The sequence below is a fragment of the Acinonyx jubatus genome, chromosome A3 (assembly GCF_027475565.1).
Source record: "Acinonyx jubatus isolate Ajub_Pintada_27869175 chromosome A3, VMU_Ajub_asm_v1.0, whole genome shotgun sequence".
Lineage (NCBI taxonomy): Eukaryota > Metazoa > Chordata > Mammalia > Carnivora > Felidae > Acinonyx > Acinonyx jubatus.
Window position 1 is genome coordinate 99,452,832 of NC_069388.1, and position 17,079 is coordinate 99,469,910.

The window sequence follows — 17,079 nt, forward strand, 5'->3', positions numbered from 1 at the left end:
GATTCTGGGACTCAGTTTCCCAGGCCATAATTTTTTTCTACATAAAAAAGGGAATTATCAATTTCAACTATTTGGAAAAATTATGGTCATTAATAGATTTCTATCCTAAAAAGTGGGTTGAAATATGAATAAGCAAGGTAAAGAATTTTTACAACTGTAAAGTGTGACCCACCCAAAAGATCTTCCTCGCAAGTATAACTACTCCATTATTTCTCTTCCAAAAGAAAATCATCACTGAATGGGAACATATAATTGACACAGAACAACAAAATGCAGAAATTAGAACACTTTATTATAAATATTTCCAGAATATAAACTGATTTTATATCAAGACTCTTTTAAACTTTTAAAACTATATGTAACCTTAGCTTATTATTATTATAATGTATTTCATTTTCCACTTTGCAATCTAGAAAATACACTGCAAGTTAGGTCTAACAAAGGAAAAAAAAATCAGTCTAAATTGTGTCAAAGAGAAAACTAATGAATATAAAAATATCCCACCCAAAACTAAAACAAACCTAATCAAGAAATAGATTCTGCAAAGCCCGTTAATACTTCAATTTAAAATAAGTGACCTCCCAAGGGAAAAATACTTCTACTATCATAGCATTTTGATGAGTAAAAGCAGTGCCACTCTCATTAAGGAAAATTACATTATATAGAAGAAAAATGTAGGGATGCTTTCAGGAAATGAGGAAAAGTAATTTCTGTGCTGGAGAGTAACCACATTAAATACTTTCGGTTCACTCGGCCTGTTGTTAGAAATTAAAGTACCTGTTCACATGAAAAAATCGATATGAACATGGACATCATAAAACCAAGCTCCTCAACTATTTTTTCAATTTAACCTCAGGAGAACCAACTCAGGATCTTCAAAATCCAAGGATAGACTGGTCCCAAAGCATTTCCTCCTCTGTCCTCTCTTTACCTTGTTCCTTTTTCTCTTTTCTACGCTTACGTTCCTCTTTCTTAGAGGCCACATCTCGACCTTTTTTCTCCTTTCGATTCTTAAGCTTTTCTGTACTGACCCTGACTGTTTCCATTTGTGTTAGATTTCTTTGGAAGTTCTTGTGTTTGTCTAAATCTATTTCCTCACAACCTTTTTTCCTCCTATGCTTGGGCCGCTCCTCCTCTACTTTTTCTCTGGCTTCCTCTGGGTGCCTTTTCCCCTGCTGATGTATCTGTTTATGACTGGCTTGATGGGCGCTGGCACTGTTTTCTGAGGAGAGACGCTTGTAAACTCCAGATTCCACACTGTATGGGCGACAGTTATACGCTTGCTGACTAAGGTTCAGGGGTCCTGGTTTTTCTGAGAAACAGTCCCTGGTGAACTGGCAGTAGCTCAGAGAGTCTAGTCTTAGCCTGCTGTCATGAGCTGGTAGCCACTGAGGTAACCGGTTTTCCACCTTTGGTGAAATAGGGCATGATCTCGGGTAGGTCTGGACAGTCTCAGATGAGAGTCTGTGATCAAACATTCTATGCCTCGGTCTGTAATCAACCTCTTCTTTGTACCCACAAGTTTCCAAACAGTCCTCTCTCATCTTTCTGAAACAAGTCTTTGGCTCTAAGCCTCTGGCTTTCTGCACTTTGATATAATCTTCAAGTTCATCTTGAAAAGAGTCATATGTCTTCTTTGAATGCTTCATTAGGTTGACAACAAGGGGTTCTCTGTAGAGAAGATGGGAGAAAATTCTTCTTACTAGATTATTGTATTCTGAATATTTCCTTTGCTCTTGAAGAGAGCTTCAAAAAACAAAACAAAGAAGCCCAGACAAATTAAAACCTAATTCAGCAAAGAAGTTAAATATCATGACATTATACACCAAAATGGTACATTAGGATAGTCAAATATCTCCCAGGCCACTCACAAGTAGGTTTATCATTCTCAGAAGTGGGATGAAGAGGGCAGAGAGCAGATGACATATAGGGTTCTGTTGTATGGCTAAAACTGTAAGGCATATAGGGATGTGTGGTTAAGGGCCACACATCCCTGATAGGTGGCTGATAGTTTTCATAGTTTTCCTAAAGTTCTGACTAATCAGTTTCTTGTATATTGTTTTTTAAGAGAAGTAATAGAACCATAGAGAAGTAATTTTTAAAATCTTCAGTTTACTCAAACAAAATAAAATAAATATGCCTACTTACCTGACTAGAGTACCATAAGACTTAATAATAAAAGGATGTTTATAAAATGGTTTGGGAATGCTGGAAATTGGAAATTCTGCTACGAGATGAAACTACTCTTTTGTATAGGGCATGAGGGAAGATGAGGGAACAGAGTTCTGTATCTTCTGTCCAGGGCTTGGATTTCATTCCATTACTTCTGATTGGTAAAAAAAAGCATTCTAGAATGTCTTCTGGTTTGTCCTCTATTAAAGTACTGGTGGGAGGGTTAAAGGAGGAATGGAGGTGAAAGCGGAGAGGGGGTCAGACTGATGCAGAGAAAAGTTTTAGAAGAAATTTAAAGTAGAGACACTAATTTTTTGTTGGCTTGTTTGATTCTTTTGGTGGGGGAGCACTATTTCTGATTTCTTTCCCCTATCTCAAATCCTGCATTAAGTACAAATGTAGCAGAAAACATCCTTACTACAAGATCATGTCCTATGTAGTTTTGGTGATATACTTTGTCTCTAAAAATTAGGAGGTGGCATACCCACGGAGAACAGAATGTTCTTCCCTTTAACAGAAAGAAAGAAGCATGACATAACACTCCAGAGTCACTAATGATCAGCTACGTTTTCTGGAAATTTTAGATCAAAAAATAAAGTCTAAATGAAGTCTAATTTGGTGAATCAGAAAATTTAGCTCCTATTCAACTTAAATAGTACAAAAATTCTAATGAGAATAACTCAACAAATATTTGATTATAGGCAAAAGATTTGAACAGACAATTCAGAAAGGAATATATACAAAGGGCCAATGAACACATGAAAAAATATCAACAGTCATCAGGTCAATGTCAATTAAAACCACAATGCAATTCCACCACGCACTCACTAGAATGACTGGGATAAAAAGAATGACACCAACAGTGTAGTTGGTGAGGATACGGAACAACTAGAATTCTCACACACTGCTGGTCAGGGATAGAAAATGTACAACCACTAGCAAACAGTTTGCTGGTTTCTGAGGAAGTTAAACATACACCTACTGTACGATCTAGTTATTCCATTCCTCAGTATGTCCCCGAAAGAAAAGGAAATATATGTCCTTACAAAGAATACATGAATATTTATGGTAATTTTATTTGTAATAGCCCCAGAAAGGAAAAAACAGAAATGATGATCAACAGGTGAATGGAACTATCAAGTGTTACATCCATACAGTGAAATACTATCAGTGGTAACAAGGGAAGAATTATTGGTTATTGATAGAGTCAACAACATCGATGCATCTCAAAATAATTATGCTGAGAGAAGCCTGACAAAAGAGTACATAACATATGATTCCGTCTACAGAAAACTCTAGAAAATGCAAATTAATGTACAGTAACAGTGTTTGCTTGGGGATGAGACAGGAAGGGATGGGAGGGATGATTATAAAAGGCACATTATGGAGTCTGGATATGTTTACTGTATTGATCATTTGATGGTATACACATATATCTGTCAAAACTCAAATTTTGTATTTTAAATATGTACAGTTTATTGTATGTTAACTATATCTCAATAAAGCTGCTTTTACAAAGTCACTAGCAAGATGAAAAAGATGGTGATAACTGTTGAAGCTGGATGCTGGTATATGAGGGTTCGTTATACCATTTTGTCCACTTTTACGTTTAGAAATTGATACTTCATGCCCACAAGGATGGCTATAATAAAAAAGACAGGTGAGATTCAGTATTGGCAAGGATGTGGAAAAATGGGTCATTTCATTCATTGCTTGTGGGGATGTAAAATGTGCAGCTATTTTGAAAAATAGTTTGGACTTCTGGCCCCAAGCACACAGGTCTGAGCCTGCCTGGAGCCAGGTAGACCATCATGATGAAGTTCAACCCTTTTGTGACCTCGGACCACAGCAAAAACCCCAAATGCCACTTCAGTGCTCCCTTGCACATGCGCAGGAAGATCATGTCTTCCCCACTCTCCAAGGATTGGTGGCAGAAGTACAAGGTCTGCTCCATGCCCATCCACACAGATGATGAGGTTCAGGAGGTTCAAGGACACTATAAAGGTCAGCAATCAGCAAGGTAGTCCAGGTGTTTAGAAAGAAATAGGTCATCTACATTGAGCAGGTTCAATGTGAGAAGGTAATGCCACAACTGTCCATGCACGCATTTACCCAAACAAGGTGGTTATCAGCAGGATAAAACAGGAAAAGATCAGGAATAAATTCCTTTTTTTTTTTTAAAGCTTTGTTTCCTTTTTTGTTTTAAAGTTTATTTACTTAGAGACAGAGACAGAGAGAGGGAGCAGAGGAGGGGCAGAAAGAGAGAGAGGGAGAGAGAGAATCCCAAGCCCTGACGCAGGGCTCGAACCCATGAACCGTAAGATCATGACCTGAGCTGAAGTCAAGAGTCGGAGTCAGATGCTTAAACAACTGAGCCACCCAGGCACTCTTGATCAGAAAAAAAATCTTGAATGCAAAGCCAAATCTCAACAAGTTGGAAAATAGAAAGGCAAATATAAGGAAGAACTTATTGAGAAAATGTAGGAATGAGTATAAACTGTTATGCAACCATAGTTTAACTGCAGATTTTTAGCTTGGTATATAGTTCTTTGAAATTTTTCAAGATGTCTCTTGAACGTTTCATTACCTTCCTGTTTTGTTATTGACATGTTATTGACATCAACTTTTGCTGTTTTAATAATTTTATGAATAACCTTGGAAATGTTTCCTAATTAAAAAGAAAAAAAAGAAAAACAGTATGGCAATGCCTCAAAATGTTAACAGTGTTACTGTATGGCCCATCAGTTTCACTCCTAAGTATATGCCCAAGAGAACTGAAAACCTATGGTTACACAAAAACTTGCACACAAATGTTCACAGTAGCAATATTCATAACTGCTAAAAAGTAGAAACAAGTCAATGTCCATTAGCTGATGAATGGATAAATAAAATGTGGTATATTCATACAATGGAATATTATTCAGCAGTAAAAAGGAATGAAGTACTAATATGTGGTACAACATGGATAAATCCTGAAGGCATGCTAAATGAAAGAAGCCAGTCCCCAAAGCCCACATATCATGCAGAAATCAATGAAGAGGTGAATGGAAACTTACCTTTATCAGGCTGGGAACTTGGTGAAGAAATCTGATCATATTCCCCCATTAATTGCTTCAGTTTTCTAGCATGGACTTTCCCCAAATGGTGAGACCGTGCAACAACCAGGAAGCTAAAAAACATGATGCAGAGATCCCAAAATCTATTTTTGTCTAATATTCCACTCCCAGTCATCTGAAACCAAGTACAATCTTGTTACAAAGATTAAATAGTTCAAAGTTTAGATTCATACCACCAACATAGATCCAGAATCTGAAAATTCACAAATCCATATCCTTTTTTATCATTTTACTTCCTATAAACCTGAAAGTTAGGCTATATATTGAGCCTATATTTTTTTTTTGAGCATATATTTTACTCCGGAAAAATAAATAACATTTTGTTTTACAACACAGTGACCCCAAATGTCTACCTCTAAATTTGAAAATAGCTTTCATGATTTTTAACACATTTAGTCTGAACTAAAAGTTTAAGGACAGAGTTTTGTTTGCATTCAAATCAAAGTATCAGCTTCAGTAGAAATTATCCTATGATTCAGAAGATCTTTATTTCAACCTCCCTCATAATATGAAATCCTTTGCAATTCAAACTATATCACTACTTCCCATATACCTTTTACAAAGAGTATTTGTAAAAGCTCAATATTTATTCATTCAATGTGGTATCTATGAATAAAATAAAGGGAGGGAAGATTGAAGATCATATTAAACATTTAAGGTAATATTTTCAATCTGTAACTAGATATCACTTCACATACCATCTCAAATCTTAATTTCCTGAGTGCTTGCAAGACTATCTACTAACTTTTTGCTAATTAGAATGAAATTTCAGTATGAAAACATTTAGTAAGGCTCTACTATTTAATATGGTAGTATATTCTTATTTAGTCCAGAATATATTCTGAAACAGAAGTTACTGGGTCACCAGTAGGAGTCTGGACTTTATGGAAATGATCTGTATTGAAAGGCTGGGAGAAGAGGTCTGGCCCTGGCATTTTTGTGTTTTATAGCAGACAATTTCAAGAAATAGTCTATTTTAAGATAGTTACTGATTCTAGCTGTATCTCTCAGGTCATCTGGGAATCACAGAGAGGAACCACAAACCATCTTTACCTGTGGTGGGCAACAGTCCTCTATAGTTGTACAAAAATGATCACAAGCAAGGCTCCCTAAACAAGGCTCAGATAAGCCACTCAAAGCTATAGTCATATTCACATATTAACTTCCAGAACTTTTGCCCAAAGTGTTCCTCACCTCAATAAATAATCTACACCAAACTTACCACATGTATCCTTGAGGTCTATACTACTATCTAAAGTTCCTAACAGTTGAAATGTATTTTTATTGAAATTTACTAGTTTATAGCCAAATTATGGGAAGAGCCTAAATGTCCATCAACTGATGAATGGATAAAGAAGTTGTGGTTTATATACACAGTGGAATACTACTTGGCAATGAGAAAGAATGAAATATGGCCTTTTGTAGCAATGTGCATGGAACCGGGAAGTGTTATGCTAAGTGAAATAAGTCATACAGAGAAAGACAGATGCCATGTTTTCACTCTTATGTGGATCCTGAGAAACTTAGCAGAAGACCATGGGGGAGGGGAAGGGAAAAAAAAAGTTTGAGAGGGAGGGAGGCAAACCATAAGAGACTCTTAAAAACTGAGAACAAACTGAGGGTTGATGGGGGGTGGGAGGGAGGGGAAAGTGGGTGATGGGCATTGAGGAGGGCACCTGTTGGGATGAGCACTGGGTGTTGTATGGAAACAAATTTGACAATACATTTCATATATATATAAAAAGAAATTTACTAGTTTATAAATATGATACCAATCATGGAACGTCAAAATTGTACTTCCTATGCAGCCACTTAAGTGAATATGAATTGGAACCACATGTACTGTCATGGAGAAAAGTCCATGATATATTAAGGGGAAAAAACAAGATGTAGAACTCTTATCTACCTACCTACCTGAGTACCTATCTGTTGATCAATCTCAAATCCAATTTTAGTATAAAAACACAACACAGAACCAAAAAATAAATATATTCACAAGTATTTATTGTAAGGAAGGAGTTAAAGGAGCTGGGCTGTAATCCATTCACTTCCTTTCTGGGGGTGGGGGGAGAGGGAAGAGGGTAGGTGACTTCTGGACCTCTGAGAAAAGAGACCAATGATACTGGCTAAAAGAATAGGAACTTATCTTTGAAATGCCCTTAGCAAGATGTTCCTGGCTAAGGATGATCTACAGTAAATAAATTCAGGACCAATGAGGCATAGCTCTATGAAGAATGTCACATATGCAAGGGTATATAAAATGATTCATAATTTAAATACCCACACTGTGTGAGGTGATCCTTACTTAGAAACCTCATCTATCTATTATTTTGGGTTAGAGATGCAGGTCTGAGGAGCCATCTTTCATGTCCTAGAGATCTTTGCTTCTTTAGAGTTGCTTGATTGCTTGTATCCTTGAAATACTTAGAAAGCCTTGATACTAGGTAATATTACTGATTTGTGTTGGTGTGATTTTACAGTCGGATCTTGTATATCTCAATACCCATAGAAAAAAAAAATCTGAAAAGATACACACTTAATGGGGCTTGGGATATGAGTTTAGGAAAAGAGTAAGAGACAATATTTAACATTCTGCTCTCTGCATATGTCTGTGCTGTTTTAATTTGTGCAAAAAAAATTACTTTGTAATTAAAAACTCCATAAAAATTGAATTTAAAGGTTCTACAGGTTAATTTTCAGAACAAGTGTATAGATTAAAAAGGTTTGGCTAAAAATATTGAGTTTAAGAACTGTAAATGATAAACTTTTTAGAAAGGATGATGAATATTTAAAAATGTTTCTCTAATATATATAGTATCTCTCTGAATTATTTCTGAGTTGTTTTAATGTATATAATTTACTTATGACTCTAAAATTAAAATGAAAAGCAAGCCATAAAGTGGGAGAAAATATTCCCATCTCATATATCAGACAAAGGACTTGTATCTAGAATATATATATAACTCTTATGACTCAGTAAGATAAACACAAATTAAAATGGATGGGCAAAAGATTTTAACAGACACCTCAAAGAGTGTATATGTGTGTGTGTGTGTATATGGCTAAGTAAATGTGAATTAAAACCACAATGAGATACTACTACACTATCACTGGAAATGATTAAAATTAAAAGGACTAAAAATACCAAATGTGGGTAAGGATGTTGAACAACTGTAATTCTCATACGTTACTAGTTAGAATTTAAAATGGTACAACTTTACAAAGCTGTTTGATAATTTCTTTAAACATTCAACATCATATGACCCAGCCATTTCACTTGTATTTGTTCAAGAGAAACAAAAACATATATCCATGCAAAGCCCTGTACATGAATGTTCATAGCAGCTTTATTTGTAATAGCCCCCAACTAAAACAACCCTAATGTCTGTCAATAGGTTAATGGATAAACAAAACCTCGTATATCAATATAGTAGAATTATTCAGCAACAAAAAAAAAAACAAAATAGCAATATATACACAACACGGATGAATCTCAAAATCATCATGCTTAGTGCAAGATATAAGAGTACCTACTTGTATGATTCCCTATTTGCAAAAAGTTCTGGAAATATAAACTAATCTATAGTGATAGAAAGCAGATTAGTGGTTGCTGGGGACAGGAGTAGAGGGAGGGATGGATTGTAAAGAGGTATGAGCAAACTCTGGGTGTTGATGGAAATATCTGGCATTTTATTTATGATGGTTGCTGAGTATATACCTGACAAAAACACATTGCCTTGTGTACTTTAAATATGTGTGTATTTTAAGTAAAGTATATCTCAATAAAGTGTACTAGAAGAGCTTAAAGATCTATTAACAGATGTTTTTGGAAAATGAAATAATTTTACCTTAATTTGTTAAACTGGACTTTTAAATGTTGGTTTTTTTCCCCCAGAAAGATTATCCACCTAACATAAGGCCAATTCACCTATGCAGAACTACTGCCCATCATATTGTGTCACTTATCTCGTTGCTCTTATGAGCCAGACATAGGGACTCTGGAGCCAGTTATTAGCTGTGTAAGCTTGGTTAAATTTCTCAACCTCTCTGTGCCTTAAGTCCCTCATCTCTAAAATAGGGATATAACATATACTTCAAAGAGCTGTTGTGAGCCTTAAGGAAATGAATATACATAAAATGCTTAGAACAGTATATGGTACATAGCAAGTACTGAATGAATGAGCTTTTATTGTTACTCAGGATTTCATCCATTTTACTGACCTAGTGAAATGTTCTCCCAGCCAACTTTTCTCGTAACTACAGAAAGCCAAATAAAGGAAAGGTTATGTGTAAACAGAGCAAGAGTGCCTGACAGGAGTACCTAATTCTTTGTATTTCAAGATAACTCATGTTTTAGAGGATCTTTTTAGTACTTATTTTTTGAAATGTTTATTTTTGAGAGAGAGAGCAAGTGGGGAAGGGCAGAGAAAGAGGGAGGGAGAGAAGCCTAAGCAGGCTCCACGCTGTCAGTGCAGAGCCCAATGCGGGGCTCAAACTCACTAAATGTGAGATCATGACCTGAGCTGAAATCACAAGTTGGACACTTAATCGACTGACTTCAGCTCCTGATCTCACAGTTGGTGGGTTCCAGCCCCACACTGGGTTTTTCGCTCACAGTATAGAACCTGCTTGGGATTCTCTCTCTCTCTCTCTCTCTCTGCCCCTCCCCTGATCACACTCTCTCAAAAATAAACATGAAAGAAAGAAAGAAAGAAAGAAAGAAAGAAAGAAAGAAAGAAAGAAAGAAAGGGAAAGAGAGAAAGAAAGAAAGAAATGAAACGAAATGGAAATGAAATGAAATGAAATGAAATGAAATGAAATGAAATGAAATGAAATGAAATGAAAACTGGGGGCTCCTGGGTGGCTCAGTTGGTTAAGCGTCTGACTTTGGCTTAGGCCTTGATCTTGTAAGTTCAAGCCCCGCATCCATCTCTCCACTGTCAGTGTGAAGCCCACTCGCGATCCTCTGTCCCCCTTTCTCTGCCCCTCTCTTGCTCTCACTCTTTCAAAAATAAACATTAAAAAAAGAAAGAAAGAAAGCTGAAAGTTAGACTTGATCATTATTGTGTCTTCTGGCTGCTCTATTTTGAACCAATTCTTTGAAGATTTCAGTTTATATCCTGTGTTAATTGGTGCCATGTCTACTTTAATACCGAAAAGAGTATGGAATATCAAGCAGAAAACTCTAAGGATACTAGCTAATTTTACTACTTACAGGCTGGTATTAGGTCCCAAGCAAGAAATAGCTTGTCTTGACTGAAACGTATCTGGAGTATTATTTTAGATTTACCTTCTAATATTTTTTGGAAAAAATCTAGCAAAATTCTGAAAACTTTTCTATTTCTAGAAATAGATCTCATGTCCTGACCTGGTCATCAGATCCAGCCCTGTGTTGGGCTCCAAGCTGAGCAGGGAGTCAGCTTGGGATTCTTTCTCTTGCCCTCTCTCTCTGCCCCTCCATTGCTCTTGCAAGCACGTGTACTCTCTCTCAAAAATAAATATTAAAAAAAAATATTAAAAAATGGAAATTGCAAAGCCTGAGCTTTTGCATTGTATAAAATGTTTTTAGTAAGTCTCAGTTCTGATGAATAAATCAACTGAATTTAACTGAAAAATCTATTTAAAAAATTTCATGCCCCACCGCACATCAATTCTGTTGTGACACGGCACTTAAACATTATACAGCATCTTTAAAAAAATGTGTATTAAATATCTCTGAAGAAAAAATGAGCAAAATTAGGATGTTAATTTGGTTAGTTTTAGCTCAGTTCTTTCCCTTTAATAAATACACCCCCAAAATGGTATGGTCTTATACTTTGTTTTTAAAGTTTATTTATTTTGAGAGAGAGAGAGAGAGAGAGAGAGAGAGAGAGAACGTGAGTGGGGAAGAGAGAGAGAATCCCAAGGAGGCTCCACATTGTTAGCTCAGGGCCCAATGCAGGGCCCAAACTCACCAACTGTGAGATCATGACCTGAACTGAAATCAAGAGTCTGATGCTTAACCGACAACTGAGCCATCCAGGCGCCTTACGGTCTAATACTTTTAAATTTAACTCAGTCAGAAGTATTAGGAGACGTTTTATATTTCCCCATTATTTGCATTTTTCTCTCAGCCATGTTATGTAGCATTCTCTGTATTCCATTAAAGCTATCTAAAAGTATTTTGTTTTTTGATGCAGTAGTAAACAGTATTTTTAAAAATCTGAACTTACTGTTTGTTGCTAATATTGAGAAATACAATTGATTTTGTATATGGAGCTAATATTTTGCCCCCTTGCTAAATTTATTCTAGTAGCCTTTTCTGAGGTTCCTTGGCATTTCCTACATAGATGATCATATCATCTGCAAATAGAGAGTGTTATTTCTCTCCAATCTTAACATCTTTTGTTTTTCTTGTCTGACTGTACTGGCTAGGACCGCCAATACAATACTGAACAGAAGTGGTGAGAGTGTATAGCCTCCCCTCATTCCTGCTCTTGAGTTTTGCAATCTTTTAGCATCATTATAATCTCAGGAAAGGCTAAGCAGAGCATAGCATTACATTTTAGGAGACTAGGTAACTGACTGTTATCTTTGCTATCTTTTGTAACTATTTGCTATCTTTTCAGGTTTTTATTTTTTTTATTTTTTACCTATTTAAGTATTTTTTAGAGATCTTAATTGTGCTAGACATGCAACCCTGTAGCTGTCAGCCTCATAAATACTCCTAGCTATGTTGGTTATTAACCTTGTCTTTTCAGGAAAGTAGATTAGTATCTGATTTAGGAGTTTGCCAAGCTCTAGCTATTTCACACTAACACAACAATCACAAAAATAACTAAGGGTTTACTATTATGGCAAATTTCCAATGATAAAATACAAAAGAATTAACAAAATCATTAATTGGGAGTACTACACATTTAATATAGTTACACATTTAATATAAAATTTGTGTCTTTATTTAAACTAAGTCTTTGAACATCAATAATTGTAAGTACTCTGTGGCTAGCTAGCTCAAGGATCATGCTTGTGAAGTTAGCTTTACTTGGACCCAAGGCAGACATCCAACATCAGAATGCCAGCAGATGCATTCCATTCCTTTCAAAGGATTAGTAAATGTGAATGTGAATGGGTCTGTAAGAAGTGGGGGAAAGCCCCAATGCTTTCACATAGATGCCCTAACATATATGTGATGAATATAGTAGGGGAAATCTTTTTAGCCATTTTAACATGCTTAGTCACTATTTTCACACACTGACATCTAATAAAGTCAGCAGATCTGCAACTAACAAATAATCATCAGTGTCTCTCCAGAGATCTTCCTCCCCAACCATTCTACCCATCTGTCAACACTAGATTTACAACATAACGTGCCCTGGTGTGCATGTAGCAAATATGTCTTGGACAGAGCACAGCTTTATACAAAACAATGAACTACTCCTGATTATCCCAGGAGTCCTGGCTAATCTACATTTAAGACTACATTTTCTCTAATGTGTTCATCCTGCTATTTCTTACCAATTTTAGAAGTTGTCAATTAACCTGTTTCCTCCCCACTCCATGGAGAATTTGACTGCCTCACACTACTATCCCACATTTCCTCTGCAGCCATTTCAGACTAAGAGATAGAAGTTGTGTGTCAGGAAGAAGAAAGCAATCATGCCAGCTCTGGAGCACTCACCATTAACGTAATTTGAGAGATAAATAAACTTTTATTGTGTTTAAAAGAACATAAAACCCCCAAACTGCATTTTGTTTTGTTTTTTCTTTTTCTAATTTCACAAAAAAACATTAACTACTAAGCTCTTTAAAAGGGCTGTGCCTAATTCATCAGTATATCCTTGGGACTGAGCAGAGTACCTGATACATACCAGGAGCTCAAAAAGTGTTTTCTGAATAATACAACAATGGCTATTAGCTAGATTTTTCTGTCATTTGATCCAAATCTCTGCTTACTATCATGAAAACAAAGGAAAACATTTTTAGGTAATGCTATGTAAATGGGTTACTGATTCAATAAGGAGTCAAAAATGTCCTTCACTCTAAAACCAAGTTCATTTAATTTCTTGAAAAGAAGCAAATAAGCTGGAATTGATTTTTGTGGTTTTGTTTTTACTAATCCTTCAGGAATATGATTACTTAAAAATTTTTTTTAACTGTCAAAAATACTTGAGAAACCAAAAAACTTTGAGAAACCTCACTGAATGAATTAGAGTGTCCTGGAAAATGTTATGACAACTTCACCATAAATTCTATATATATGTCTTTTCATAGAAGTCTGGTTATGTGGTATTTCTTTGGGGTTTTGTGAAGTGAGTTTAGTTTCTCAATTTCCTATTTGTAATCTGACACTTTCTACATATTCTCTGCTTGCCAATATTTAATCCTTACTGACATCTGTTCATTATCAAGCCCATACAAAGGAGCTCCTCTCAGTGTTACAGCTATAGGTGAAAATGGTTTAGCAGATGTTCTTCAAATCAGTTTGAATGGTCCTATCAGGATCTTGACAGTGACTAGGATTTTAGTAACTGGAAGCACAATAATTCTTTCATACATTTAAGGTAAATCTCCTAACCAAGTCTTTTAAGGGAAAAAAAAATGCTGGGTCAGTAACAAGCAACATTTTTCCCCCTCTTGTTTATGTACTGTCTTACCTGGCAATTATTTAAGGCTTTTACAAATATCTCAAGTAAAAATATATGACTTCTACTAGTGTTTTAAATAGTATAATATGCCACATATTTACCATTTGTTAGGTAGCAGTTAACTGAACAGTTAATGAAGGATATTTACCCAAAATAATGTCACAAGAGGTAATTTTTAGGTAGCGAATTATATTTTGTTTTTCATATCCTCATGAATAGTCTCAATCTTAACTCAGAGATTTCATCACTCTTTGAATGCCACCTGACGGCCATTATAGGTTGAGGTTTCGTGTTTTATGAACTGCTCTTCCAGTACACAGCCAGCCCATGGAAATATCAATACCGAACTGTAAAGCCAGTTAACAATTTTAAGGACCTCAGAGTTTGGTTGGTGCAGAGGTCCTCAACCTCGACACTACTGACATTTTGGGTAGGAGAATCCTTTGTTGGGGTGGGTGTGGGACTGCCCTGTGCATTTTATTTTTATCAAATAGATGCCAGGTAGCACCTGTGCTCACCCCGTTCTTCCTTGCCCAGTGGTGGAAACCAAAAATGTCTGCCAAGGGTCCTCTGGGGTAGGGGTGCAAAATAACCCCTGGCTGAGAACCACTCAATTGGGCTAATCCCATTCCCCCTCCCCACAGATGACAAAACTCAAAACGGAAGTTTGGGACTTCGAAAGTTTGAAAAAAAAAGTCTGGGACTTACTCAAGTCATACAACTAGTGGACAAACTAGCACTAGAACCTAGTACTAGTCAAGATTCCTATTCCAGTATTCTCATTATACCACCTTGAAGTCGTATAGAAAGGTTACTGCTAGACCTGTGTGAAGTGACATTGTACAAAATCTTAAGAAATTGCACATATTTAAAGTCACCACACACACGAAAAACAAAAAATGCCATCTGGCAAAAAACTTGTTTTTCTATGAGAAACTGTTTCCAAATCTTCCTGTGATCTGGCTGAGAGCCAAACTGAATTGTATAAACTATAAACCGTATAAAAATTATAAACTGTATTACAAATTACATAATCTATGAACTGCTCAGGCTTACTTGTTGGTGAGAGGCAGTAAGTCTGGTATGAAAACAATCCAGAGTTTATTTTTGACCTCAGAACAATGATAACTAACCTAGGCTGACTCAAGACGTTAAATCTAGTCTTCCGAAGGTTGCCTTCATTCAGAGATTTACTAGAACATCATTTGGTTGCAATGACTTCCTCATTCCATTTTTAGTGCATGGAATTTATATAAAGTGCTTATAAAAATGTTTTAAGAAACGTATACTTTTTTTTTTTTACTTTGCCATTCCACCAAAGTGAAATACGTAAAAGATTATGGAATAGCACAGAAAAATAGAATATATCACGAAAAAGGGTAAAAACAAAATTATTTTCATGAGGTTATTATATTGATGCCTCTCCAGAAAAAAGGAATCTAAATTATTCTACAATATTTTGGCTTCCACTGTCTTTTCCCTCTGGGGACAAAAAGCAACATAAGTCAACACGATAAGTACTAAAAATGATGAGACTGAAGATGGTGAAATGTTTTACTGAGACCTGCAACACGATCAAGCTCCACCATCTAAAATCCTTTCCTAAACTGCCTTACAGTCTTACCTCATAGTTTGGGACAAATAGGGTGTTCACAGGCATATAGTACTTGTAGGAACTTAAACATCTGTTAGATCGAGATGATGAAGAAACAGCTTTTTGTGGTAGGGGAAATGTGTTGGTGAGAACTGTGAAAACTTGGGCAGAAACACTCCTTCCAAACTCCTGCAGGGAGACTTGACCAAATTTTAACTTGGCCTCTAGCAGCTTAAGGCTGAATCCCAGCGATGACCCAGCCCCCTTTGGAGCTCCTGCAAGAAAAACCTCAGGGCTGTCAAAAAGAAATCTGCTGTTTTTAGAGCCAACACCTGATAACAGGTCCCCATCTCTCTTTTTAAGAGTACTTACTGAATTTGGGTTGTGAATCCTTCCTGTCTCTGAGAAGGATGTGTCCCTCCTACAACTCAGGAGTGTCCTTCTCAAAGACCTGAAAGCCATTCCATTGAAGTGTAATCATCGGGAAGGAGACGCCTAGGTCTCCCAGTGGCTGTGGGAGGATAGAATCCTAAGGTCCCTCCCTACTTGCCAGCAGCCAGACACAGCTGGCCTAACAACATCCCCTTTGTAATTCCTCACTTCCTTGACTCTTCTGGAACCCCCACCTCTCCTCCAGTCCCTCATTTTCCCTTTGAAACTCCCAGTCACCTCTGCGCAAATGCAAATGGAGCTCAGCTCTTTCCCCCACAGTCGGGAGTGTCTGGATAAATTCCGTTTTTCACCGCTCTCACTACTGTCCACTTTGCTACCTTTGACACTGATCTGTAGATCCCTATTGAACTCAGACCACTATCAAAATAGGCCTATAAATCTCAGAAGTTTGCTTTATAGGGTGTTATCCTCAAAAAGCCCCGGAAAACTCTCCAAAGGGACCTCTCAACGCCCTCATCCCTCCGCTCTTCCCCCAGGGCCCCGACAGTTTTAAGCTCCGGAGCTACTTCCTGCGGTGGGCAGAGTCCTAACTCCACTTCGGCCCAAGTGTCTACTTCCCCGGATGTTCAAGTTCACCCCGCCGAGGTTTCCTCGCTTCCACGTCTCAGGCCGTTTCTCTCCTTATCCTCGGAGCTGCCTCATCCATCCTCCTTCCCTTTCCCTGCCACTCCAGTCAAGACTTCTCCCTGGACATCTCTCTGCCCCCTCAATCCTCAGCTTCCTGAGCTTGCTGGGGTGTCCCTCTCCCCTCCACGCTCCACCGGGGGGCCGTGGCGCCCCATTCCCCGGGCGGCGGGTGGTGAGGAGGGCGGACGGACTCCGGACCCGACCCGGTCGGCCATGGCGCACGCTAGGGGCGCGCCCAGCCTTCACTGGGCCGCGGAGGGAGCTGAGGGGCTGAAGACCGGGCCGCCCCCGCCGCCGGGGCGGGAACTCACCTTCTCTGAGGCAGGGGCGGGCGTCTACAACTACTGTCCCCCTCCCCGCCAACGCCGCCGGCCGGGGGATAGGCCGGGGTGGAGGTGGCGGAGAGGCAGGGACAGGCGCTGCCGCCACCGCCGCCTCCGCCGCCGAGCAGGCGGGGTGAGAGGAGGAGGCGGAGACCAGGCTTCCTGAG

The 17,079-nt window shown here is 37.7% G+C and overlaps 1 protein-coding gene across 2 annotated transcripts; it reads right to left on the reverse strand.

Annotated features, from left to right (window-relative positions):
* Nucleotides 1–271: 271 nt before the first annotated feature.
* Nucleotides 272–17,067, reverse strand: KRCC1 (lysine rich coiled-coil 1). Of its 2 annotated transcripts, none has more exons than XM_015075784.3 (3): nucleotides 16,901–17,067; nucleotides 5,229–5,341; nucleotides 272–1,746 (listed from the first exon to the last, which is right to left on the reverse strand). In XM_015075784.3, exon 3 carries the CDS (start codon nucleotides 1,647–1,649, stop codon nucleotides 876–878), a length of 774 nt encoding a protein of 257 aa, XP_014931270.2. In that variant the 5' UTR covers nucleotides 1,650–1,746; nucleotides 5,229–5,341; nucleotides 16,901–17,067; the 3' UTR covers nucleotides 272–875. The 2 variants fall into 2 exon arrangements, with proteins under 2 accessions (XP_014931270.2, XP_014931268.2); XM_015075782.3 differs by having other exon boundaries at nucleotides 272–1,671; nucleotides 16,901–17,066.
* Between the last annotated feature and the right edge of the window lie 12 nt (nucleotides 17,068–17,079).

Coding starts and splice junctions, on each gene's coding strand:
- KRCC1 (XM_015075784.3), bottom strand. CDS start 1,649: ATGAAGCATTCAAAGAAGACATATGACTCTTTTCAAGATGAACTTGAA.